The 26,798-nt window shown below is 39.6% G+C and overlaps 1 protein-coding gene across 1 annotated transcript; it reads right to left on the reverse strand.

The window, feature by feature from the left end:
* Positions 1-3,492: 3,492 nt before the first annotated feature.
* LOC310947313 (uncharacterized protein) lies at positions 3,493-24,042 on the reverse strand. The gene is made up of 12 exons (XM_083914103.1): positions 23,977-24,042; positions 23,684-23,864; positions 22,300-22,421; positions 20,509-20,533; positions 18,861-18,898; positions 18,592-18,739; positions 18,186-18,486; positions 15,632-15,737; positions 14,756-14,902; positions 11,624-11,684; positions 9,605-9,768; positions 3,493-7,900 (listed from the first exon to the last, which is right to left on the reverse strand). The coding sequence occupies exons 2-12, from the start codon at positions 23,853-23,855 to the stop codon at positions 7,868-7,870; spliced, it is 1,317 nt and encodes a 438-aa protein (XP_083770229.1). The 5' UTR covers positions 23,856-23,864; positions 23,977-24,042; the 3' UTR covers positions 3,493-7,867.
* Positions 24,043-26,798: the final 2,756 nt, after the last annotated feature.

A 26,798-nucleotide genomic window follows, 5' to 3' on the forward strand; every position in this document is an offset into this window, starting at 1 on the left:
GTGCTCTGAACAGTCCAACAGATACAGGCGGCTTGGCGAACCCTTCCGGGTCTCAGCTAACGACATTGAATCTCTAGCCTGGAGGGCTTATGCCCTGAGATTGGCCCCGTACAGAGGAGACTCCCTCTCTTCCCAAACGTCTCTGCGGAGGGGCGATGGCACAACCACTACACACAGACCAAAACATGAGCCCTATCAAAGTTCCTGTTCCTGTTATTTTAAGTTCAGTCATGCAAATGTTTACAGGTGTTTGTGTTATGCACTAATGTTACCAGCAGAGGACAATGTGGTTCAATTGAGACTGAATGGGGTGGGATTGTCTGGCAAGAGGGGGGAACAACCCAAGGTTGATGTTGAGAGAGAGCACGGCTCTCTTGGGTTGTTGTGTGGCTGAATGTACGCCGTGGTCTTGGCCAACAGTGACCGGAGTTGAGCTGTGTTTCACCAATAAATGCACAGAAGTTGCTAGCCAGTCATCACCACCTTATTCAACGCTGCAGCACTGATATCAATAGTCAATAGTTAGAAATGGATTAATATATTTCTTTCCTAATACTTCTTCACAACAAAAGACCCCCCTTGTTTTATTTTTCAAATGCTTTTATTGTGAAGCAGCGAAATCAGTAAATGGGCTTCATCTGCAGTAACTTAAACACACTAAAGCAGCGAGCTAAACTTGGAGACAAACTTCAACACAACACTGGCAAAAAAACCTGAAACCTCCAGCACAGAGCGGACCGTCAGCACAGAGAGACAACACACTGCCGTCATAGCTGTCAGACACTGACAAACAACAGAAATACTCCCCGTTCTGATATGAATGCTAGTCCACCATTTTAGTGACATATTTCTCACCTGAGTCCCCAGGTTCAGGACGCTGAAACTGTAACCTAACGAGTTGCACCTATGCTGCCCCCCCCCCTCCCCCCCCCGCCTTCTCTCTGAGGATGGTTGAAACGTGTAAGCCTATGGCTTATGCTTTTTAATGTGTTTAGTTATCTTTCTGAGTTGTTTGCACACTCCTCTTCAAACCTCTGCCCTGCTCGTCAACCTCCAGCTACAACATAGTTACCGAAGAGTCTCCATTTACCGTGAGCATGAACAGCGGAGGGCAGGTGTAAAGTTTCTCACTGAGGGAGAACCAGCAGATGTGCTTCCAGCTCCATCCAGTTTTTGTTTTACTATCTGTGGGGGACATTCATGTTAAAAAAAAACCTTTTAATCACAGCAGAGTAGCTTTTAAATACTTTAACACGAGTCTGGAGTGGTACTTGGAGGAAATTGCCTGGCTTGGATTAGCCGTCCCTATGGGGAGTGTGGACAGGGGGCCAGATAACAATCAGCACCATTGAGAGTCGTCACTTCGAAGGCCCTCTGCACACGACGAAAGGACGGAAAACTACTGCTGTGCAGCTCTCTGTGGAGTGACACTGTCAGGCGCGCTGCACCTCTGGCCACACCCATATAACTGATGTCACAGCGGTTGTTTTTCCTTGGAAGCCTCATCCAGTTTGGATTGAGAGGGTGTGTTTATCTTTTCACATTGAATCATCTGTGTTGCATTTAAAGCGCTGTATAAACAAGGTGAACTAAATAATTGAAAAAACTACTAACTAAGTAAACTATCTGTAACCTGAGTGTGGGAATCAATACTCAGTAATGAAAAGTATATTTAATTAAACAAAGATGTGAATGAAAGAGGACAAACGCATTCTTGAGTCTACAAAGTCAAAGTAAATATTCAAAAATATAAATATTTTTCTATCAAAAAGTTAGAAAGTTAGTCATTTTTACAGTTATATATGTTATATGTTATGTGAGCTCTCCTTCCAAACAGGTTCACGCAGTTAACCTTTCATCAAAGTGAAATATGGAACTGGTCGGATGAGCCCTCTTGTTCTCTGTCTTTGAGAATGCAGCATGCACCCATGCAAACTCCTTCTACTTGATTTCAGGAATCAGGAATCATCTTTGCAATTGTTGGTTTCTGTGTTGGAATTCATTTTTCAGTCGATCGACTTTTTGCCTTCTTGCCTATGTTCCCCTCAGTCGTTGCGTGTGTGTGAAGGGGTGAGTAAGCCTGACCTGAGTTAGTCACTCAACATTTGGTAAATTATCTTATAATGCTGAGAATGCAGGTGTCTGCGAGTGCTCTTTCCCAGCTAGAGTCTGTTTTTATCAAACGTTGGTACTATCATCTAACCATGATGGCCCAACAAGCCCCAACACATCAAGGTAATACTTCTGCCACATGAAAGAGCCTGCTGCTTCACCGCTTTTAATCGGATATCTAGGCTGAATAGATTGACACTTAGAGTGCTCACCCTGAGCTTAATTGTAACTGAATTTACCACATTAGTATTAATTACTGTCAATACTGGGGATTAGCAGAGCTTGCTGCTACGCAACCTCAGTGTTGTTTTTTTTACTCCCACTTACCTTGACTCAGGGCTGTAGTCACCACCAACTTAATTGAGTCCAAGTCAAGTCAAGAACAGGTCTATTCCAGTCCAAGAGAAGACCAAATCCCAAAGGCAGTCCAGACTCCAGAGCAAATCGAGTCCTGTTCAAGATCATAACATGCAACAGTGTCTTTCCAATGCTAATATAGAGATTAAGGAACAGGAACAACTTGACCAGTTCTCAATAGTAAGGTGCAAGACTGCAAAAAAGTGGCGTGAAAATGAAGTCAAGTACTGCAGCCCAGCTATTAGTCTTTCCTGTCAGCGCTACATCACATATGGATCCTTAGTCCTTACTACAGCATGTGTGGTTTTTGTGGAAAGCCTATGATCCAGTTAAGTTAAACATAATTATTAAAGCATCATTCAAGAGAGAAAATAATTTTAAAATTAGGTAAGTTTAGATTCAATTCAACTAGATATTTCAGTTAAAAATCCCAATTTTCTTGGATGTGAAAGAGATTCTCAGAGAACCAAATGCTTAAAATCTTTACAAAGAACCCTTTACCCTCTTGCATTATTACAAATATTAATGGTGACCCCAAAGGTCAGAGGTCAAAGGACCCCTTTAAAAATGGCCTTGTCCATGTGTAAATTGAAGAGTGTTAAGTCATCTTAATTTAGTAAAATTTAAACTAAAGGAAGCCTGAAATTACAGGAGTTAAAGCAATAAACTATTTGTGAGTGGTAATGTTGTCCAGTAGGAACGATGTGCATGTATTAAACTAAGTATTCATTTAAAACTGCTGCATGGCTGAAATCAGGCACGGTGCCTGAGAACTCTTAGCCCTCTAACTAAACCGCATATATTGTATTCCCCCCCCCCCCCCCCCCCCATAGTTTGTTTTCTGTTGTGATTAAAGCACAGGGAACTCTTCCTAGCTAGTGTTTTCCACGTGCTCGTGTATCAATAGCAAATGTATCTAAATTCATGCTTCCTGTGGGTTATTCAATGTAATTGTCAGAGACTGGCACCTTCAAGTCCAGCAATAAACTGAAAGACAATGTTTATCAAACCCAGTAGTTTATTGAGCTCTTTCAGATGAATATACACATATTGTTACAAAAACATGCATTGTGATAATATCAACCATACCCACCACCATTGTGACCCACTGTGTTAAAAAAGTAAAAAATGCACTTTTTTCTTTCCATAATATTTGGTCAAATTGTAATAGACTGATGGATAACGATTGTCTTAAATCACTGCAAATAGCAGCTGGGCATGATTTTAATTCTGAAACTTAATTTGCACTCATTCTTTTTCCATGTATGTGATCAAATGTCTTGATTTGGATAAAAACGGCTATCACAATCTGCATTTCACAAGCATCACATGATTTATGAAGTAATACAAATTGGTGACGTGACATCTTGGAAGTTGAAAATTAAATCACACAATGACTCATTTTTCTACAGTAAATCCAAACTTTTATCCCATTTTCAGTTTGAAAAAACACTCCAGGATCCCCCAGCTTTTCAACAATACTCCATCTTTCACTAAAAGATGATAAAGGTGAAAACACTAAGACATCCCTGCAAGGTGAAAAAAAATCCTAAATGATCGATCAAGATAATTGATTCCTTATAATATAATCCCCCACATTACGGTATATAAAATAATATATAAGATACTGTAAACAATTAAATACATTCTTGATTACATTTTAGTAAAAAGGTACTCTCACTATTTCATGCCTTTTTAATCAGAAATAAAAGCAGCCCTGTTGATAATAATACACCTATGTCTATACTATGGTTTTGTTCCAAGTCAATAGATTTCATTCTACAGTATCTGGGATCTAGCACTGAGTGACCATCTATCACTTCAAAATGCTTGCATCTTGTGGAGAACTCCCATTTACTCGTACTTTTCATACGTCAATTTCATTTACCCAGGTAGATACAAAAATATTCTTAACCATGTGGCTATTTCATTGAGACTGTTTACTGAGTCACCAGAAAACATACTGTGAAATATACTGTATACCGCTATCGAGATATGAAATGACCTATATCAGGATGGGAGATTTTTGGCCATATGTCCCAGTTCTAATGTATATCTATCTCTGTGATCCTTTGGCCCAGGACATGTTTAGTGTAGCTCAGTGCAAACACTGAATGCAGGGTTCAGACCAGACCAAAAGGAAAGATATTTCTACCAACAACTCCCAAATGGTCTTCACATGTTCACATGTTGTATGTTGTAAGGCCAGTTGGCTAACCACCAGTACAACCAAGAACTACCTGGGTTTGGTTCAGAGAAAGGGGAGTTGCATACTCATAGTTGCAAAAATGCTGTGTCACTGTAACCGGTTGGTCAATAGCTTTCATACCCAAGCTAACTGCTTGTCAGACCACAACTTTTTGTTTTCTACTTCTGCACATATTTAACACACAAGATAATGCTTGACGAGGTGTCCTATATCAGGAATGAATGGATGATTGGGGTGCCAGAGTTTCTTTCTTTCCTGATAAGAATTCTGACACCTCCAAAGCCATAAACCCATTAACCTGCTTATACCACGGTCAACTGCCAAAGAACATTTTTTTACAGACCATTCATTTATATATATATTTAAATATAATATATTTTCCTTTTTAAATAACTCAGTTTCCGATAACACCTGAGGGTTTGACTAATACCTGGAACCATCCCATAAGGCTCTGTTTCAATGGAAACATTGTACACTGCTACAGTAAATACAAACCCCAAATTTGGGGCGCTGTGTAAAATGTGAATAAAACAGAGTACAATGATTCGCAAATCCTTTTCAACCTATATTAATTTTAATACATTAAAAAGACAAAATATTTAATGTTCAAACTGATAAACTTGAGTATCTTTTTTGCAAATATTCACTTATTTTGAATTTGATGCCTGCAACAAGTTCCAAAAAAGCTGGGACAGGGGCAATAAAAGACTGGGGAAGTTGAGGAATGCTCCAAAAACACCTGTTTGGAACATTCCGCAGATGAACAGTGAGCAAATAGTCCAACAGTTTAAGAACATTTCTCAACGTACAACTGCAAGGAATTTAAGTATTTTATCATCTACAGTCCATAATATCATCAAAAGATTCAGAGAATCTGGAGAAATCTCTTCACATAAGCACTAAGGCTGAAACCCAGCATTGAATGAGTGTGAGCTTCGATCCCTCAGAGGGCACTGCATTAAAAACCAACATCATTCTGTAAAGGACATTACCACGAGGGCTCAGGAACACTTCAGAAAACTATTGTCAGTTAGCACAGTTCATCTCTACATCTACAAGTACAAGTTAAAACTCTACCATGCAAAGGGAAAGCCACAACAACACCCAGAAACACCAGCAGCTTCTCTGAGTCCGAGCTCATCTGAGATGAACTGACCCAAAGTGGAAAAGTATGCTGTGGTCTTACAAGAGAAGCAACATCTTTTTCAGGGATGTCCCTGCTTATTTCAACAAGACAAACACTTGCCATCCCACATTCTGCAGGTGTTCCAACAGCGTGGCTTCGTGGTAAAAGAATGAGAGTACTAGACTGACCTGCTGCAGTCCAGAGCTGTCTCCCATTGAAAATGTGTGGCTCATGAAGCACAAAATACAACAACGGAGACCCTGACTGTTGAACAACTGAAGTCGTACATCAAGAAAGAAAGGAAAATAATTCAATCTACAAAGCTTCAACAATTAGTGTCCTCAGTTCCCCAAACTGTGATTGAGTGTTGTTAAAGGAAAGGTGATAAAACACGGTGGTAAAAATTCTCCTGTCCGAGCTTTTTTGGAACGTGTTGCGTGCATCAAATTCAAAATGAGTGAATATTCGCAAAAAACAATAAAGTTGACTAGTTTGAACATTACATATCTTGTGTTTGTTGTGTATTTAATTGAATATAGGTTGTAAAGGATTTGCAAATCATTGTATTCTGTTTTTATTTATGTTTTACACAACAGCCCAACTTCATTGGAATTGGGGTTTGTGGGACAAACCTTAGATACGGGAGATATTTCATAGAAGCCCAGCTATGAGCAAGAAAGCTAAAGCTAATATTATACTAGTCAAAGTCAATAACTTTGTGTACTGTTGACAAAACTGTTAATGTAATCTGACATTTGACAACAAAACACAAGCTAGCTATCAAGCCATGTTATTGTCCCCAAATCAATATCAGGATTTTTTTTACCAAAAACGATTATGAACTGTTGGCCGCAGCAAATATGAGAGTGAGACGATCGCTATGATACAAAGTTCAGAGGAGCAGTGTAACTTACTTCTTCACTGAAGGACTTGATTTTTCTTTTCATTTAATTTAGTGCATTCATCTAGAACAATGAACGGACGTTTTCTACTACTTATTAGATGTCCTACATCACTATTTATTGGACACCGCAGCCAACCAGAATCCAGGATTCACCCAGACCATGGCATCAAGTTGATACAATCTTTGACTTTGCTTCACGTCATTGAGCTAAGCTAGTTGGGCTAAACACATTTTGAATGCTTCTCTACAAAACACAAAGAGATTAAACTGAATCTCTTTTAACTCCCAGTAAGTAAGCTATCAAATATTCTTTTAAACAATGTCAAAGACAGACCACATAGCATTTCATTTGATTCAAGTGCAGCTTACGGGTAGACAAGTCCAAATACTTGACAACATGCTAAATGCTAATGCGTAAACAGAACCAAAACTCCCTGAACATGACATTTCTTCACATGAGCTTACTCATGTGAAGGCTGACAGATGAAAGTGGATTTACTACCCGTCAACACACAAAACTTACTAAAACGTATAATGTCCTCTAGTACACAGTCCTTTAAAATCATGTTAGATGTAAATTCTATCCCCAGTGGGGAGGGAGAATGTTTTAAATGGTATTGACGATATACAATAATACCACAACGATTGGCCGTTTCTTGAAAAAAAATTATTAAAAAGTCTTTATCAGCCCTGTTATTGGAATCCTTGACTTTACAACAAAACCTAAAACCTTATGCTTTAGGACACTCTCCCTCCATTCTGGAAATATGTGTATTAACAACACAGGCACGAAAAAGCCAATAGTTTATGCTATAATATCTAAGAGATATTCTCATGGAATATGACATGTTGATCTCTACAGACACACTCACTGAGGACAACTTGTTACTTTAATGTAACAAACAATGGAAGTTTCATAGAAGCAACCAATGTGCACCATAGGTTTCTGTGCAGCTTATAATAAATACCTGATTGCAAGTCAGGCATTTTTACCGCACACAAAACCACAGATGCTTTACATAACAGGCCTGACTCAAACTTCGGGAGGAAAGAAATTAAACTAAGTATGGTTTCTCTCCATTTGAATTCAAGTCTGAACCAACTCAGAACATTACTGTCGGGTCTCCGGAAAGCCCTGCCGGGCGGAAGTGCCTTCTGCTCAACCAATTCTAGGTTGCATACTCTGGCTCTCCTGAGAAAAAGAGGGAAAAAAATGAGTTAGTCATCAAAAGTCTGTATCAGAAAGAATGTCACAAGAGACAATGTCTATGCAAAGTATATGCAATAAAAAGCTAATATTGAAGTCAATGATATTGGAAGAGCAAGTGCAAATTAAACGTATTAATCGCAATATTTAGGGGGAGTAGGTCATTTGAACCAGTGTTCAATAGAGACAGGTGAGACAGTTTGTTATGCTGTTTACACGTCATTAAACAAACTTGGAAGATGACAACTTTCGTACCCTTCGTAGAGAAAATGAGTCAAGTCTGGCCTGAGGAAGGTGCTAGAGGAGACGGGTGTATCGTCTGCAAAGAAGCTCAGACTCTTTTTCAGACTCATATGTACTTCAGGTCACTTTTGTTCTGAGCTTAAGCACCGGCATGCTGCTAACACTACACTTTGCTACAGACAGACCTGCAGAGTCTATGTTTAAAGGTGGAAAGACACAGAAATCTGGTAGGGGGCAAACCCCTCCTGAGGACTATTTGAGTGATTTTAATACACAGGTTTTGGAATTGAAGAAAATATTAGACTACAAAACTAAATCATCATCTTGTTGTGATATACTTTGTGTTTTGATTATAATTATTGATGTATTAAGGTGTAAAGCTAAGCTAGTTGGGTGAAACACATTTTGAATGCTTCTCAACAAAACACAAAGAGATTAAACTGAATCTCTTTTAACTCCCAGTAAGAAAGCTATCGATTATTCTTTTAAACAATGTTAGTTGTACATTCTAATTGAGGCTAGGGCTGGTATTGTGGACAGCCCTGTGATACGATACGTATCACGATACCATACATATAACAATACATGTTGATATTGAATAATGCAAATAAAACATGCTTTAACATGAAATTAATGTTTGTTTTCAATTGAGACTTGTGCTTGGCTTTATTGTGCACTGCACAACAGGTGATGTTTCTTTACAAAACTGCCATCACAGCATTTGCTGCTGTGACGATACACTAGCACGTATAAACGTGCATCAGCAAGGAGTACGTCACAGTATATTACCATATCGATATTTTGAGCCCAGCCTTTGAGGTTGACAGGAATTCTACTCATCGTCATTATGTATGACACTTAAAACGTACGCCAACATACTTTACAGCACTCTACAATAGCATACTACTTACATACTGTACATACAAGGGAACAGGGGGGGAACAAGGCATGTAGCTTTGTAAATAGATTCTAGGTACATTTTGTTTACCATGTTCAGAATTGACATTGACTCATTATTAGTTCATGCTGTTGCCTTGCCATAAAGCTGAACTACAAACAAGGAAAACCTGTACTGTACTTAAGTGTCCTCAGCACTGTTTAATCAGTGTGAATGTCTCCTGGCTACAACTGCTAAAGGGCTGTGGGTGAGCAGCAGGACAACAGAGTTGCTCAGGAAGTTAGTGGCTGGTTAGTGCTTACACCTTCTGTAAAAAGCAAGTACGTTTCTCACAACATGACAACATCTCATTCAATATTATTCAATATCATTCCCCCCTAACGCAATTTAAAATGTAGCTTTTATGTTGTAAGATGATCTCTCTTGGATAGTACTTGATTTCCAATCATAACAGGGTATTAATAAAGTATCTGACTTTTATCATTTGATGTTTTTTTGGCATGTCAAAAAAAAAATTTAAAGATAACAGCTATTACAGAATACCATACCATGGTATGAAGGTAGCTGCCCATCTGCAGCAGACACTCCAGGGTCTCCATCATCTGCTCTTGGCAGAGTGCGTGGAGTCTGGTGTGATTGGGGGATTCGCTGCTTTCTAGCTCACGTACTGCGGCTTTCAGAGCCACAGAAGCACACTGCAGGACGCTCATTCCTGAGAACACACAAACAGATCTGGATGACTGGGATAATGGCAGCTCACAGAGAATGTAGGGTTAGTCTGTTTCTGAGTATTTGCATTTTAAAAGAGTAAATTCTTTCACTACACACAGGTGCTGGATGTGTGATTCTATAAATGTCTATACTATACTTTACACATATTGATACTACTATAAATTGTCAATATGTGACAAAAAAGACATAATATACTGTAATGATTTTCTCTTTAGTATACCTCAAACCAAACACCTGCTGAGCTTTTGCTAACCTGCCCCTAAACACAATATTTGGTTAATATTTAATATTTATATTCATATTTAAGATTAATTTTTTAATATGTTCCATCAGCTTTTAAGACCCATGGTCTGGAGCTTGGTCTTGCAACAATTTATTATTGTAATTTTGCACTTAATTTCTAACTTGTATCCTTGCCTTTCAGTCCATGCTTTAATTGCTGAACGACTCTGTTGTTTCTTTGATGTAACCACTGAACATAATTCAGTGGTTACCAGCGCCACAGCCCTGTCACATGAATGTATAATGCCATTCATATCCTGCCAATCTTAAGGTTGGTTTGGTCAGCAAAGGTACTATTACAGTTATTGAAGTGAAGCTACATGTTTCAACCATGTATCCATTACTTTAAGCTAATCATTTGAACAGTTTAGTCATTCCTTTTCTCTGCCTGTTTAAATGCCCCTGCTTGCTTGCTAACTAGTTTTCATTTGTGCTGCTCTGGGATCTTTCCACGTACCCCCTGGCAACTGCAGAAGTATACCCTCCTTTGCACCTGTACCGTATTTTTCGGACTATAAGTCGCAGTTTTTTTCATAGTTTGGCCGGGTGTGCGACTTATGTGTGAAATTATTAACACATTACTGTAAAATATCAAATAATAGCCGGGGCTAATATTTATGTCAGTCACGTAAGAGACTAGGCGTAGTTCAGCAATCGTCACACACACACGTCAACCAGTCAAAATTCGGCGGGGGCGGGTCATGGCAGAAGTGCATTGTGAAATAAAGATGCTACCTGTGGTTTATCTGATCGAGCACTCGGTGCTCGACTGTTCATGACTGTGTCACTCTGTGTGTGCGGTGATTGATTGTTCCTGTATGTGTGTTATGAAGTTGTGCGGCTACTAAAAGAGCAGATGTTACAGCCTCTCCTCCGTGTGTGATATTTATCATAGAGACCCACAATGCGCACTACAATAGTCACGCAATAACATAAAACCACAACACTACCTGCTAATGCTTGAGCTAAGTGGCGCATTGTCTACCTTTGGAGTTGGCGAAGTTGTTCAGAAGTGACACAGAGGAAGACGAGTTCATTGGATTTAGTGATTAGCAGTGACAGAGTGTTTGGTAAACGTAGAGCGTGTTCTATATGTTATAGTTCTGTGTGATTAGCAGTGACAGAGTGTTTGGTAAACGTAGAGCATGTTCTATATGTTATAGTTGTTTGAATGACTCTGACCGTAATATGTTACGTTAACATACCAGGCACGTTCTCAGTTCGTTGTTTATGCGTCATATAACGTACACTTATTCAGCCTGTTGTTCTCTATTCTATTTTTTATTTTAAATTGCCTTTCAAGATGAAATGTCTATTCTTGGTGTTGGATTTTATCAAATACATTTCCCCAAAAAATGCGACTTATACTCTAGTGCGACTTATATATGTTTTTTTCCTTCTTTATTATGCATTTTCAGCTGGTGAGACTTCGGAGCGACTTTTAATACGAAAAATAGGGTACCTTGCAAACCTCTGTTTTGGAGGAGAGCTATATAAATATAGTTTATCATCATGATTACAGTCCAATGGATTTGAAAGGTTACAGTACTTACCAGCGTTATCAGTGGCTTCAACGTCAACATACACACCGTCCATCATTGTGCGTTTTAGAACCTAAAAAAAGTTAAAGATAAAAGTTCACTCACAAGCATTGTACAGTGAGTATGAGACAAGATTCCAAAGAGCATCATAGACCAACATCAGTTCCTCTCATGTGCTTTAAGAACTTTGGGCCTCATGTAAGAACATTTTTGTATTATTTTCATAACTTTCTGTCTTTTTTTCTTACGGTGGCCTCGTACCAGTGTGCCATGTCAGATTAAACGCTCCAAACTTCAGATAACTTTGTAAATGACCTGCATAAATGTGATGAATATCACCTGTGTGTAAATGAGCGTGTATTCATGAGACTGGTAAATTGGCATAATTAACACCCAAATATTGCCATATAAGGTTTTGCGTCCTGCCCCAAATGTTAATTCATGAAAATTGAACCAAAGAGTAAAAAAAAGAACTTTACAAGATCCTAGATTCGAGTTCTGCTTACAGAGATCCAGTAAAAAAGTAAAAATCTATGCCTTTGAACAGTCTCAGCAGTGGAATTAAAGGGGCTGCTATAGCTAAAGCTAAGGAATGGGAGAGCTAATGATTGGGGTTCGTTCTGTCACTTGAATAGAAGAGAAATGGTTTGATATGAAAATGGATTAGAAAACCTGTCTCCCCACAGCAAGGGGAAGTCTCTGTCATGGTGATGGACGAGAGAATACATGACATAATAGGTGATGATGCATCGCAACGGAGGATCCTGCCCTTCACAATGATGGTATGTAAAACCCTTTCTCCCGTTTTAATTTATAAATGTAACCAGCCTCTGCTCCTACTCTTTTATTCTCCTTTGTGCAGATATTATAAATGTAAGTTATGCCAATTGAAATGAATAACAACAGGTAGTAAATATATTATAATTTTTCATTAAAAAAAAAGTGCAATCCATAAATGTAATACTGAGGTTTAGATAGCAGCAGAAAAGTGCCCATGATTTCTACGACAGGCCTGAACTTCGTAACTTGTGTCTGTACATAAGTGAAAATTTTAAATACAGTGAATGCAGCGAGTTCTCCTAAATCACTTGTACAAGCCACTTAAAAACAATCTGTTCGTATAAGTGGTTCTTGCATGAGGCCCATTGCTCTCAGTGACACAGTCAGTTTGGTAGTGGAGTACAGAGCACCTGCTCTGAATTACACTCATATTTTGGTTTGCAGAGTCACAATAAAGCTGTCAAAAGCTGGTTTCCGACTTGGAAAACTTCTGAACTGGAACAAGATCTACTTGTGATGTGACGTCCAGGCTCCTTGTGCTCCGAATGGCATTTGCTACATGATCAGCTACAATGCCTGAAGAAAAACAACCACTTAGAGCCGAGGAGTCTGTCACGCAGTGTCAAAGAGTGCTCTGAACTATGATCAAACTGTGAAACAAGGCACTGCTGATCACATACGAATCAATATTCTTTTACTGTATTACCTTTTTCTCGCTGTTTTCAGAAACATATTTTAGTGTAACGTTCATCAAAATATGACCGTTTTTGATCACCCCTGCCTAGTTTCAGAGCAGTCATTGATGCTGTGTCAAAGACTTCTCGTCTCATGGTGTTGTCACGATATAGTGACAGTTTTAGAAAATATGAAATAATAAAATAAAAAGTTTCTTACAGAAAGTTACCGACTATAACATTAAATATAAAATTCAAGGACATTTCATGACTCAAATTCATGGATCCAGCATAGTTGTAGTTTGAGGCACGGATCAAGATTAATTACTGTTACAACACTGAGAATTCTTATAATGACAACTAACAGGCTTTACAGAAGCTCACTGACAACAATTAAAAGGGGAGACGCTTGAATGTGTGAACTGGGCTGTGTTACAATGATGGTAGTTTAATTGTAGTGGTAACTGATAGCACACACACAAGTCTCACACAGCAAAACAACATATTGTGTAAGTTGAGCAATAGAGACAGAGGAGGAATGTAGCCCATGTACTAAAAAAATAGCAAAAGAACTTCAATTTCTATTCTCGAACAATATATATTCATATATACAGTACAGTCAAGCCCTTTTAATGACCCATGTTTATCTGCTTTGTTTAAAAAACTTTTTCTCCCTTAAATTCACAAACTTTCAAGGATTTTAACGACCCGTGGGAAACATGCAACAGCATAGGCTCTATTGATCTTTGACATGTTTTGCTACTGAGAACACACCTTGTCAAACATCTGCAGTATGCATTTGAGCTGTGTATAAACGTGAAAACAATTTGAAGAAAGCATTTACTTTGAAGGATAATGACAGGTTACCCAGGCTGTCATTAAGCTTCACCTATGGAAAAGAAATGACACGCATGGTTGTTGTGTCTTTAAAAACCAGCTATGTTGGTTTTTGTCACAGCTTTCTGTACGGTGGCCCTGAGAGCTCACAGCACGGCAACTTAAGAAAACACATGCATATACGTAGACAGTGAGTGGCCGGTGAGGTCTAGCATCTGCCGCCCCGGGGCGGTCGCCTCTTCAGCGGGGTTCAGGGCAGCAAGCCAACACCAGTGGAGCACGGAAGCACGGTGGAATCATAGATAATTATAACGGTTTGTATAACGGCTATTTTGTATAAAAGTAATTGTATAATGTAGTCATTTTACTCATTAAAAGTAAATATGATCTGACATTTGAGTCATGTGTGTGAACTGTGAGCTGCAGAAATGTAACAAATGTAATAAGGAAAAAAAAAGGAACATGTTTGGGAAAAATGTGTTGTTTCCTGTCTTCACTGTTTCACGCAAACAATGGAAACAGCTATCAACATGTTGTTTTAACTATTGCTCTGAGCAATAAAATACAACACATCTTATTGTAGCGTCCATGTTATTTTCACATTACAAAATAACATGAACACACTGAAGTCGGAAGAACGACTTCCCATCTCCAGCCAGGCTGACAGAGAGCCACTGAATCTCTGGAAATGGGCCCATCTGAGTAGCATGTGAATGTACCATTAGCCCCGGCACCACTGGTGCTCACTGGGTGCCATTCTAGTTGGCTCATGTTTGGCCTAAATCCATCCAGTGGTGTGTGAAATACCATGTGTCACATGATGATCAGAAGAGATGAAAAACAAGGCTCTCACCTCCAGCACTCTGATGTAGCCTTTCTCAGCACTGAGGTGGAGGCAGGTCTTTCCTGAGTTGTTCGTCTCATTGACGTTGGCCCCCAAATGGATCAGATCTGCTACCATCAGATGGTGGTTGTGCTCTGCTGCATGGAGGAGGGCGGTCTGTGAACAGAGGGGCCAAAAACAACAGATGAGGGATTGTCTAGAGATGACACAACTGCTTGCAAAATTTTTGCAAAAACATCCCGTACTATCTGTAGCTAGGCATAAACAGCATCCATCAGACATGTAAACACTAAATACTTATTGATATGTATGATTGAATGCTGACACAAGTGTAAATGTAGCTGTATAATTAAAGGGTTTTGGATTGCTGCTACCTAAATATCATCCTGATATACACTCAAATACACCTGGCATAATTGTTAAGTATGAAGTTCATGCAGTGACATATTGCGTGTCAGCGTCTTTGACATACAAACAGATATATGTAATATAGCATTACATATATGCATGTGATGCTTTTGTTTAATCTCAAATATGCACTTTACAGAAAGGATGATCATTAAAGTACTGAATGTCCACAATGGCATACAAAGCATATTATATTCTACATAACGTATATATATATATACACATTCTATTCTATATATAATAATGTATATAGAAAATAATATGCTTTGTAAAACTTCCCTTCCACAGGCGGTCACTATATACTGTAAACTTTTCTAGCAATTACAGAAATCTGTCCCTGTGCCACATTAATACATAACGTAGATATACTGTACATTAAAGCTCCAGAAACGTGGTGACAATCATCACAGAAACATAATAAAAAACTTATATACAGAAACTAGAAATGCTCATATCTCAACTGTCTGTGTACTGTACCATTCCATCAGAGTCTTTGAGGTCCAGGCTGTTAAGTGCGGCCATCCTTTTCGCGATGGCATAGCCCTGTGCCCTCTTCCCGACACACGCCACTTTATGGAGAGCTCTAGGAGACAAGAACAATGGGACATAAAGTTGTCAAATGTATAGATACTTCAATTCTTTTTAATACAGAATTTTGTTTTAAAAAAGTGGTCTACAACCAGATTATAAAAACGAACCTGTATTGGTGTGTGTTCAGTGACTTTTTCTGAACCACCACTGTGTGAGAAGGACTTTTATTTGCCGTGGTATCATGCTAGTGTTGTATAAGACTAAAGGAATTCATGACCTTCAAGACAGCAATGAGTCTTGTAAGGCGATAACAGGTCTGAACCTGGGTAATATATTGTGTAGTCAGTCAAGGTGTTTCATAAAGTAGGACTTAATTACAAGAAGCCTGTGGGTGTTTTTCACAGCAGATATTTTGAGTTGCCATAGAAGAAAAGCACAGGTGTTACTAATAACGACATCAACATCATCCTAACGACAACAACATCTATTTATGCACGGTTTTATAACACTTCAAGATCCGACTGTTATTAAAATTTATGTAGTTCAAGAAAGGAAATAGAAACAAAGAGTTCGTCAGCATTTTGACATTTCAGGTGGCCCATATTCACAACGTCAACTCATGTATGAGTAACATGAAAGAAATTACTCCACCTTAAAAAGTCTGGGCACTGTAAAAGTGTATGTAGTGACAGACAGGCTTGGCAAACCAACCCGCCGCCGACATTCAAATGTGCTTTCATTAGTGGGTCATTATTATAACTCACTCTTTGATAGATAGACAGTTAAATAGATAGAACTTTTAGTCTATCGCTTTAGCATTACACTCGTAACACATTGCTGGACTCACGATGGACACTTAAAAATGAAAAATGATCAAAATTCGAGGCAGCAGTTTTTAAACTTGTAGCTAGGAGTGGGCGATATGGTAAAAGTATCATATCACGATTTTATCACAGTTTTTTTCAGTAATTTTTTCAACTTGTGCCAAGTACAATGGACATTTACGAAAAACCGCCTAAAGCCATCTGCTGCCTCTGCTGGCTGCGGTGGGGCTGATCTCGTTCGTTTTACTCTCAGCATAATACACAATTTCTGTTATTCCTGTCGGGCTTGTTGAAAGTGCAGCGGCGGACAGCTGATCATGAAGTTGAAATGGTGACTTATCTAAACGAGACCTCCTCATTCCCTATGAAACTTAAATAGACGTGTTGTTGAAGCTAAACAGGCCAGATAAGGTACATTGAAGAAGCTCAGAGGGAATGTCTCTCACTGCAGTGTGTGTGACTGTTTTTGTGTGGCAGGTTCGGGCAGAAAGGCGGCCTCTGTGAAGTGACGGCACCCACTCCTTGTTAACACTTCACTAGTCTGCTGGTGCCTGGGACATTTAAAAGATTTTCAGGCGCATATTTTACAGCTAGTTCCACACACGTCGTAGGAAGTGGTGTAACGCCTCGGTTTTGTTTTTAATGTTTCAATCAAACAGGATGGGGGATTAGAAATCCTCATCACTGCCTGTAGTTCGTTATAATTGGTTGATCAGCGTGTCTTTAGGGCGATGCATGAGGCGGAGTAGCCATTTGTGGGATTTAGGTGTGCAGAGCATAGAAAGGCAGTGGACAGGATGTGCCCTACAGACAATACTAAGATTCTCTCTGCTTTGGCAGATCGTCAGCACGTCTAATCGCCTTCACGATCAATCATCATATCGCCCACACTACTTGTAGCTTTCATCACTAACACTGACTTAGGTGACATGACGTGAGGATATCAGATTTCGTGAGGCTCCCTCTGGAGCCACAGAAGGCTTCTGTCAGCTGATATTATCGGCCGATCACAGACATATCGGTATCAGTGTATCAATATAATCCAGAAAACGATGTTTGGTGTGATTTAGAAATGGTGTCAAGTAGCTTTTTATTTTATTTTTCATGTATTCCTTATTTTAATTGTCGGCAATAGACTAAAACTGAACATGATGTTAATTAAGCTATTTATTTTATTTGTATTTAGTCTTTATTTTATCAGTTGTACATTAAAAATGTTAACATTTTCTTTAATATAGTAATTTGTTTCGGAAAGCACCCTTTGCAGAGTCACATCGCTGAACAATCCAAGATTTTCATTCCGGCTCAAAAGCTCACATGGGCCGCCATATTGGTAATCTGTGTATACGCATATGTTAAAGAACCCCCAAGACCTGTAAACAAACTTTGCACACTAAAAATCAATAAGTGGATGTTCTGCATAATTTACGCACCCGCAAACACGCGCGCACACGCACACACACACGCACACACACACACACACACACACACACACACACACACACACACACACACACACACACACACACACACACACACACACACACACACACACACACACACACACACACACACACACACACACACACACACACACACACACACACACACACACACACACACACACACACACACACACACACACACACACACACACACGCACGCACCAAACTTACGTCCTGCCGTCTCCATTGAGGGCCAGCAGTGCAGCGTCAGAGACGTCCCTGAGCATACTCTCCTCTTTCTGAAGCTGTGCCCAGAAGAAAGCAGAATTGTTCATGCTCCAGTCGTGGTTCTGGGCATCAGCCCACTCTTGCCCTCTTCCAGTGTTTCCGATGCTGAAAGCCTGGATGCTGGTGTGCATGAAGCCAGGAGGGGATGGGGTCTGCTGATACTCTGCTGTGCCTGCTGAGTAGGTCATGTAGGACTGGGGGCTGGGGATCATTTCATCAGCCTCGTCACTGTTGTACCCCGAACCTTAAGGAGAAGATATGGCATGTGAGGGGTGGGAGTTGTTGCTGCTAATGTATTTATCAAGGTTATATCGTGAAGAGTAACTATATAAATGTCCCCACGACTTACCAGTTGGAGACCACTCAGGAGACACTGGAGGGTTGGAGCAGGACAAAGATTGTGGAGGGGAGTGGTAGGTGTTGCTGGTCCTGAGATCCTCCTCAAGCACCTCAACAATAATTGCCAGCTCCTCCAGGCTTTTTGTGGGGCGTTTTCTCTGCGAGGCGAAGACAGCGGAGGTATGCAGAGTTATTTGCACAGCTCCTCAAAACTGACGTGTGATTTACAGCTTTCCATAAACCTGTCTTTTGCGTCCGTCTGGGCTTTTCAACACTCACCTTGCGTCCCGTGCGGGTTTTGACACGTTTCTCGACTCCTGTGGAAGAAAATGTCAAGTTTGAGGCTGCGAGCACTATCTGGTATGTTTTACCTCAAAGTAGAAGTAAAGAGGTAAAGCAGAGGAGTTGTAGTTGGCACACTTCAGGTTGCTGTCAAGCAGGTTTTTGTTCCTTGCTGGTGGTTCATGAGCTACACAACCTCTCTATCTCTCTAGAATATACACTTTCATTCTTGACTGATATCAGGCAGAATTATAAACTAGTTACACCCATTTCCATCATCAGTCTGACATTGCTGCACAACTGATTTTCACAGGGGAAGGGGATTTAAGAGAAAGACTACTGGACCAACGTCTCGTTTAGCAAAGTAGCAACAGAATAGGCTACTGCAGACCTATGACGTAAGCGAGTTAACTAACGTGCTTGTGAGTAGCCAGTGAGTGCTGTCTATGTAAACACAGAGCTTGACTTTAACATTAGTTTCGCCCATGGCACTAACCGGCTTCATTATTAGTCCCATCGCGGTGCACACTGGCTTCATTGTTTTGACCTTTTTTTTTTTTGACAGAAACCGCTGCTCCATGTCACGATGCCAGACAAATCAGTCAACTCTTTGGAATGGGTGGATTCAAACTTCTGAGCCAAGAAATCAGCTTTTATATGAATGTTTTTCTTCTTTGCTTCAATAATGTCTATTTTAACAGAAGTAAAATCCGTATAATTCAGACCCCAAACTTATTATTTACATTAGTAGTAGTTTGGACACAAAAGAAGATGAATGAAAAGATTTAAACTTTCATTTAGACCATGTCCCAGCAGAATACTGTTAAATGTTTTCCAGTCCAGAAAAGAACCCCGATGGTGCAGTCGAGCTCTAAATTTTTTAGAGTTTCTTTTTTTTTGGGCCCTCTGCAATCTCAGTGGTCCGACTGGGGAGTTGAAACTGTGATTCGTCTGCCCATAGTATGGTCAGCTGTTTACTCCAACCGTGCTAACCCTAGGCTAACGTTTAATTGAACTTAAACTGTACAGTCTTAAACCCAGTCCCCGTGTATTGTCTCTGACATACTCCTGTCTGCTGTTCATGTGTCAATGTTTGCATGGCCTGTAGACAGTGCAAACTGAATTGCCCTTTGGGATAAATAAAGTTGTTTGAACTCAAATTTTATTGTGTAGTTTGAAGAAGAGCTTTGTAAAGCAACACATTACCTGTTAAGTTCAGTTATTGTGTAAATGCAGAATGCGGTGAAACAGGAAGCTGTTCCTGTTAAAAGCTGCACTCATTTTGATGCAATGCTTCCAGTTTGACAGATGATTTCTTCTCTTCTGATTCAACTGTGGCTCAGAGGATCATTGTCTCTTTCTGCACTTTCAACTGTCTGGTTGAGCCATTGTACACACGTACAAAACAAACTCTTCATACAAAGTAACATCTATTTTTAAAAAGCACTTTCTACAACATAAACTAGGCTAAAAGCATCAAAGACCATTCAAACATGTAGAGTTGTCCTATCAGTAATCCGACTAGACACAAGGAGATCCAAGTTTTTGAATGGCAGTGTAGCTCATTAATGATTACAGGAGGAACAAAAAAATACATGACACCACACTTAGATGACTAACTCTCATAAATCTGGGTTTTACTAACCTTTGACTGTTTTGCTGTATATCTCCTGCGTTCACAGATTTGTGTGATGTGAAAAGAAAAACACAAAAACAGTTGCATCAGTGTGAGTTGTCTTTTATATGCGTCAGATGTTTCAGACACATACCACATAACATAAAAGGAAACGGCTTGCAGGCATTGTATTATAGGTTATTATTATTGTTTTATATGTTCTGAGAGACACAAGGATTCTGCTTGAGGCCTGCAGTCAGTGGTTTGATTACCCTCTAGAGGTTTAACGCCTACAGCTTGGCATACTTAGGCAGGTAAAAACAACACTTTTCAAACTCTGGTTACACCAAAAAAATGCACTGAAAACTAGTACTAGTTCTCCTTCAAGCAAACTGCAGAGTTGTTGTCACGCATTAAAAGACTATGTAACCAAATATGGGGAAGGAAGGAAAATCTAAGGTTTCAGAATAAGGATAATGAAGTTGGCATTTGATATCCAGCTGTATAGCATGCTTAGAAAAGCAAACACAGTAAATAGGATTTACAAATCTTAATATTTCTTCATTGTTAGAAAGGTAAATCTATCCTCTTTTTTCTTTTTTTTCTTTTTAGATTTCTACAACTGGTTGCTCTAGTGCTACCCTTGGGAAAATGATGCCTACAGTATGGTGTTTTTTCTTTAATGGAAATTTCTGTCAAAAGCAAAAACACATATAAATAACATATATAAAGATAATATAACATCACAAGTCATCAACCACAACCTCTGTGTGTGTAGAGGTGGACTTTTCACTGGGTGCAGTATAAAGATCACTCAGGGCAACATTTTGAGGAAACTTTAAAAACCAGAGTAATTAGATTGTTGCCATAGTGCAGCGGTCTGCAACCTTCGGCTCCTGGGCCGCATGCGGCTCTTCAGTCCCTTTTCAGTGGCTCCCTGTACATTTGCCAAAAAATATTCTGGAAATAAATAATATCTTTTTGGCACGGTGGACAATCTTTCGAAAGGAACCCCTGTTCTCTTGGAGTTCAAGGTGATTTTTAAAAAAAGATTATGTGAAACTAAAATATGCGTCACATCTTACATCTACGGCTCAGCCCAGCTGGCTAATCTTGAGTTTCTGACCCGCGCTGTCTGTATGCTAACCGTGGCTAAATCCCCTCCAAAAATGTGTTTCCCACGATGACGGCTTTTATGCCTTTATGCCTGATATGTGGTGAGAAATGAGCGAACAACTACATTTTCAAATAGGTAATAATAGGAATAAAACTGTTCTATATTGTCGTTCTATAATTTCAAAAATGCAAAAAGTATAAGAACCAGAGTTTTTTATATATATAATGTAACTATATATAAAAAATGATAAGCTGTGCGGCTCAGGATACATTTTATTTGGTGGAACAGAGGGCAAAATGGCTCTTTTGATAGTAAAGGTTGCAGACCGCTGCCATAGTGCATCAGGAAGTGTCCTGATATTTGAGTATACCGTATGTTGTGTGGAAGTGCAAAAAAAGAAAGATTGATCCGTTGTGGTTTGAAAACACAACATTTATAGATGGCTTTCCTGGCTCAACGGAGATTACAGTACTCCCCAGTGGACGATTATACAGTCATGTGAGATAGACCCATGTAACTTTTGTACATTTCTGTACACAGAAAGTGAACTGATGTAAAAAGGAAACAAAAAATTAGTCTTAACGATTGTATCTGCATTTCCCCTGAAAATCCCAACTTGGAGACTACTGTATATCTACCAATATCAACTATTATTTCTGTCACTGAGCTAAGTCCGTGAGGGCAAAAATAAATGAAAAAAATACCTGAAAATGTTGAGGTTCCCATCCTTGAGCTATGCGGACCTTTCTCAGTAGATCCCTTACTGGCATTTTGACCCGGACCCCAAGATAGACCTTGTCACTACCATATATGGAACACCTTTCACCTGGTGAAGAAACAATAGATTATGAACCTTTATAGCAGGATCCCGCGACACAACATTGCACACCAATGCAGAATCATCTGTCATGACACACGACTTTAGATGGTCTAAATAATAATCAGACTTTATCTATTACGGATATTAACATGAAACACTACTCTGTTTTTCTGACTCTATTTAGGCTGTAAACACAGTAGATTCATTGTAATCTGACAAACTGGCTTTAAGGAGCACAAGAGAACAGTAAGACATCAAATGGCAAGCTCCAGCACTGCAGGAGGAAAGGACATTTTTTATCCTCTGCCTGTATACTTAGGTATTAATTTAGATTGGAGACCTTATTTGCCTGTTGGGCCACAGACTAAAGAAAATAAAATGACACCACCCAAAGCTAGCCGTTAGTCCCACCGATGTCGCCGCCGCAGCACAGCGGAAATGGCCAATAGGTAGGTCAACCATGTTTATCTCTATATCTTTAAATGCTGCAGAAAAATGACAGAGTTTGCCGATTTCCCATATCTCCACAATGTAAACTAGTTGTCAACTACAGTCAAGGGAGATCACTGAAGGAAGTGAACCCTATGATGAGAATAATCACTCTTATGACTCTCACTCACAATGGGCTCACTTCTTAAATAATTCAACTTTTCACCATTTTTCTGGGATCCCCTTGAGCTCCCTCAAAGACCCAAAGAGGTCCATGGACCCCTGGTTGGGAAACCTCTGATAATGAAAACTCATTCGTCAATATCTGCTCCAGCCAACAGCACAAACAATAACATTGAACTGGAAATGTATTTTACATCCAAAACATACACTCAGCAAGCAGTTTATCCAGTCATCTGTCTGATAGAACAGTCCTGCAGTAACCCACCTTCATGAAGACCCTACTGTTTTCCAGAGGTGTCGATTGAGGCTGGAGTTTGAGGTGCAGTTGAACTGTATTGATACTGAGAAGTGTTTTAAATTGAGTCTTATTTAGGCATAAAATGAGAGCATTCTAACATTAATATCACTGCATGTGACGGCTGAGTGTCTTGAACTGTGACTTGCATGGTCTCATAGTTAAACGCCAGCCATATTAGGCCACAAGTGTTACACAGCATTTGTACACACGCCATGTTTTTTCCTATTAGCCTTCTGTACATGGCGGAGCTGCTTGTCGTGAATTAAAGTGACGTTTGTTGGGAAACGAACATGAATTCATCGTCTACCAGGCGACATTTAAACTGCCACTAAACTGGTCAAGTTGTCTGTTGTCTTACCTTTTGGACCAACGTCACAGCCCACATCCTGAACAGGCATCCCGGGAACAGGTGTGTGTGGCTCGGCCAAGCCCGTCGCGGTTTCCCCTGACAGAGGAGAGAGCCCAGCCCCCACAAATGTCGTTTCATCTCTCCTTTCTTTTGGTCCCTTTCGTTTGTACCGACCTCCCATCTCGTACAACTACTGAAAAAGAACATGTTAAAAAAACGGAAGTTCAGCATTAAGAGTTCTTGATAGCCTATATGTTAAAAAATAGTCTTTAACTTTAAGAGTTCATAATAAAAATACTGACCGTATTCCTGTGGCTGGCGAAGCTAAACCCGCTCAGGTGAAGGGCTGAGCCCAGCCTCACGCCTATGCTCGGTGACTCACAGCACCTGTCTGCCCGGCTCTCACGGTTACACACACGGTTGGTTCCCTGCGGCCCCGCCGACGTTATGACGCGGCTTGTGCCAAAGATGAGGAGGACCACGCCTCCAGACGAGTTGACATTGATGCTAAATGCACATTCTGTGGGACTGAGACCAGAGGCAGCTGTACATTTGTTCTCTCACTGGCCCTTTCCTCTGTGTTCGGGAGAGACACGGAGAAGTCTGTTCAGAACAGGACCGGACATGATACAGAAACTGTGCCTGTGGATAGCTTCACTGATCCTGGATGTAGAGACCATACAATCTATGGCAGAAAGACATCTTTAAGTCACATTACATATGTTATACTTTCATTTGGTACATTTCAAATCATAAAGCAAAGTTTTCCCCTAACATTAGCATTTCCATCATTGAATTCAATGTGTACATGAATACATTAACCCTTATGTCAAACCAAAAAAGTGAACATTGTTAGATATTGATGAATGATTTTCAGTAGCCCCTGTTATTATGACTATTATGATTGTTGTTCATTTATTTTAAAATGTATTATTTATTCATCTTTATATTTTATTTAGCTATATCTTTGATATGACTTGCACACCTTATAGGAATGTATTTTATTGGCGGATTGTCTGTTTGTTCCTAATCCCAAATAAATGAAACAAAGAGGACAACCCCGCTTACTTTTGGAGAGAAATGCATGATCAAAGCCCACGCTATTATAGAGTGGGTCATAAAAAAGTTTTAGAATTATGTAGCCTACTTATGTAACCTACTGTTTAACAGTGCCTTATCAAGACTTTTTTAACTGCACTCTAAAAAGTAATTGAGGGGACCTGTTACTACCACTTAATTAAATGCATGGCTAATGTGAAGGGACTCTTCACATGCTACTGCAGAGGTTTGCTGTTATTTTGAGCATATTAGTGGTTAAAAAAGACGTTTGAATGCCTTCACCGTACTGCCCCGAGCTCATCAGTGTTAGCCACGTCCGGCTGTTAGTGACTCTACAGGATATGTCTCTTAATAGTTGTTACATGAAAAAATTGTCTCGAGGGCCTATTTGATTAATGTCTTCAGACAGTTAAAGGTGAGAGTAATTTAATTCACAAAACATTTGTACTAAAGCGATGCTTTGGGCATATTCTGAGTGATGATGTCATATGATCAATGGGCTAATGTACACACAGGCTACACCTGTAAATAAAAATGTTGATGCATGTCCCACATGTAGCTAACCCTTGTCGTATTTAGCAGTGAAAAAGCAGAGGAAAAGTTTGATCAAATTGTTGTTACCATTACCTACATTATGTAATTCAAATCAATCCATGGGCACATTTTTCAAAAAATCCATTTTTCATTCACAGGGATAGCATTGTAGTTTCGTTAGCGTGGATAAACTGGACTCTGATAAAATCTAAGACCAAGCCGCGCCATCTTGCCCTTTAAATTGAGAGCTGCGCAGTGCGCACTGGTAAGCAGCAATATTGTTGTGTCTTTTACTCTCCTGCTATGCCCAATAGTTGTGTTCAGATGGCCAAATAGCTTTGCTGGTCATAATGTGGATTAAGGCTCTATGAGAGTATAGAGTGTGTTATATTTCACTATGTTCATCTCATGGGGCACGCAATGTCTGTGTGTGTTTTGTTTTTGCAGTGTTTTTTTGAGAACACAGTGTGCTTGGTGTGTGGATATGTTTTGTGTTAATAATGTTGTATTCGAGAGAGATACATTCTTTTTTATGTTTGTGGAGGTGTAATGTTCAAGTTTTTTGAAAATAAACTAAGCACATCCAGACTAAGCTGGTGCACAGCCACTGTCTTTTCTGGCTACGCCAGTGCGTGAAGAGGAGGAGCTACACGAGTGACAATCAGGCAGATCGAAATGACAGTTTGGCAGTCATCCTTTTAGGTGATACACATTTAAGGCACTTTCTCGTAATCCTTTTTTCCCCTTTTGCTTTAAAAGCCTGATACAGTTGAAGTATGCAGAGAAGTAGCCATCCACTGCCTCATCCTGTACCTCAGAGACAAGGATTGATGGACCTTTTTAAGGAATTTTGTGTGAGACCTAATCCTGCATTATCATGTTTTATGATGCAAGCATTTTTTCCTCAAGCTAATATATGCAACCTGTTCAGGCCATTTGAGAAATGATGTGTGTGATGTCTAAAATAAAATAATTGCTCCATTGATTGAGAGTAACTTGTTTAAAAAGTCACAGCAGCATTGTTTTAGTTGCAACCTATATTTTCTATTGCTTTACAAGGACACAGAGTTTGAGGCTGGCCTTGGTAGTCAAGTGATGAAGATTGCCATCATCAGTGACCCGTACAGCATTTGATCCTAAAAGAGGTATTCTATGGAATGACCAAGAATTGTGTGTAAAAATGCTTCATACCGTTTACAGACTGACCATCTGCTGTGGAAATATGTGTCTACATCTTTTGTACATTGATCTAAATGTTCTTTGCTAAAAAAAAAGTTAATTTCATCAGAAGTTGTCATATCTCAAATTCGATTGATGCATACTGTTGCATTCATTTATTTTGTTAAGCCAAAGCATTTGTTTTTAGACTGCGGGGTGGCCAAAGTGCAGTACTGACCTATTAAGGGTTTGCCTTCCGGCTCAGCTCTCTTTTCGTCACAACGGTGCGGTAGAGCGACTGCAGCACCACCCCCGCTGCTCCGATTCAGATCCCTAGGTTCTTGAACTCCTTCACTTGGGGTAAGGACTCATT

This window comes from Echiichthys vipera (assembly GCF_963691815.1).
Source record: "Echiichthys vipera genome assembly, chromosome: 5".
Taxonomy (NCBI): Eukaryota; Metazoa; Chordata; class Actinopteri; order Perciformes; family Trachinidae; genus Echiichthys; species Echiichthys vipera.

Coding starts and splice junctions, on each gene's coding strand:
- LOC310947313 (XM_083914103.1), bottom strand. CDS start 23,855: ATGGGAGGTCGGTACAAACGAAAGGGACCAAAAGAAAGGAGAGATGAA. Junction 22,422..23,683: donor CTGTGACGTTGGTCCAAAAG/GTAAGACAACAG, acceptor TTTCTTCACCAG/GTGAAAGGTGTTCCATATAT. Junction 15,738..18,185: donor CTCAATGGAGACGGCAGGAC/GTAAGTTTGGTG, acceptor CTTGTCTCCTAG/AGCTCTCCATAAAGTGGCGT.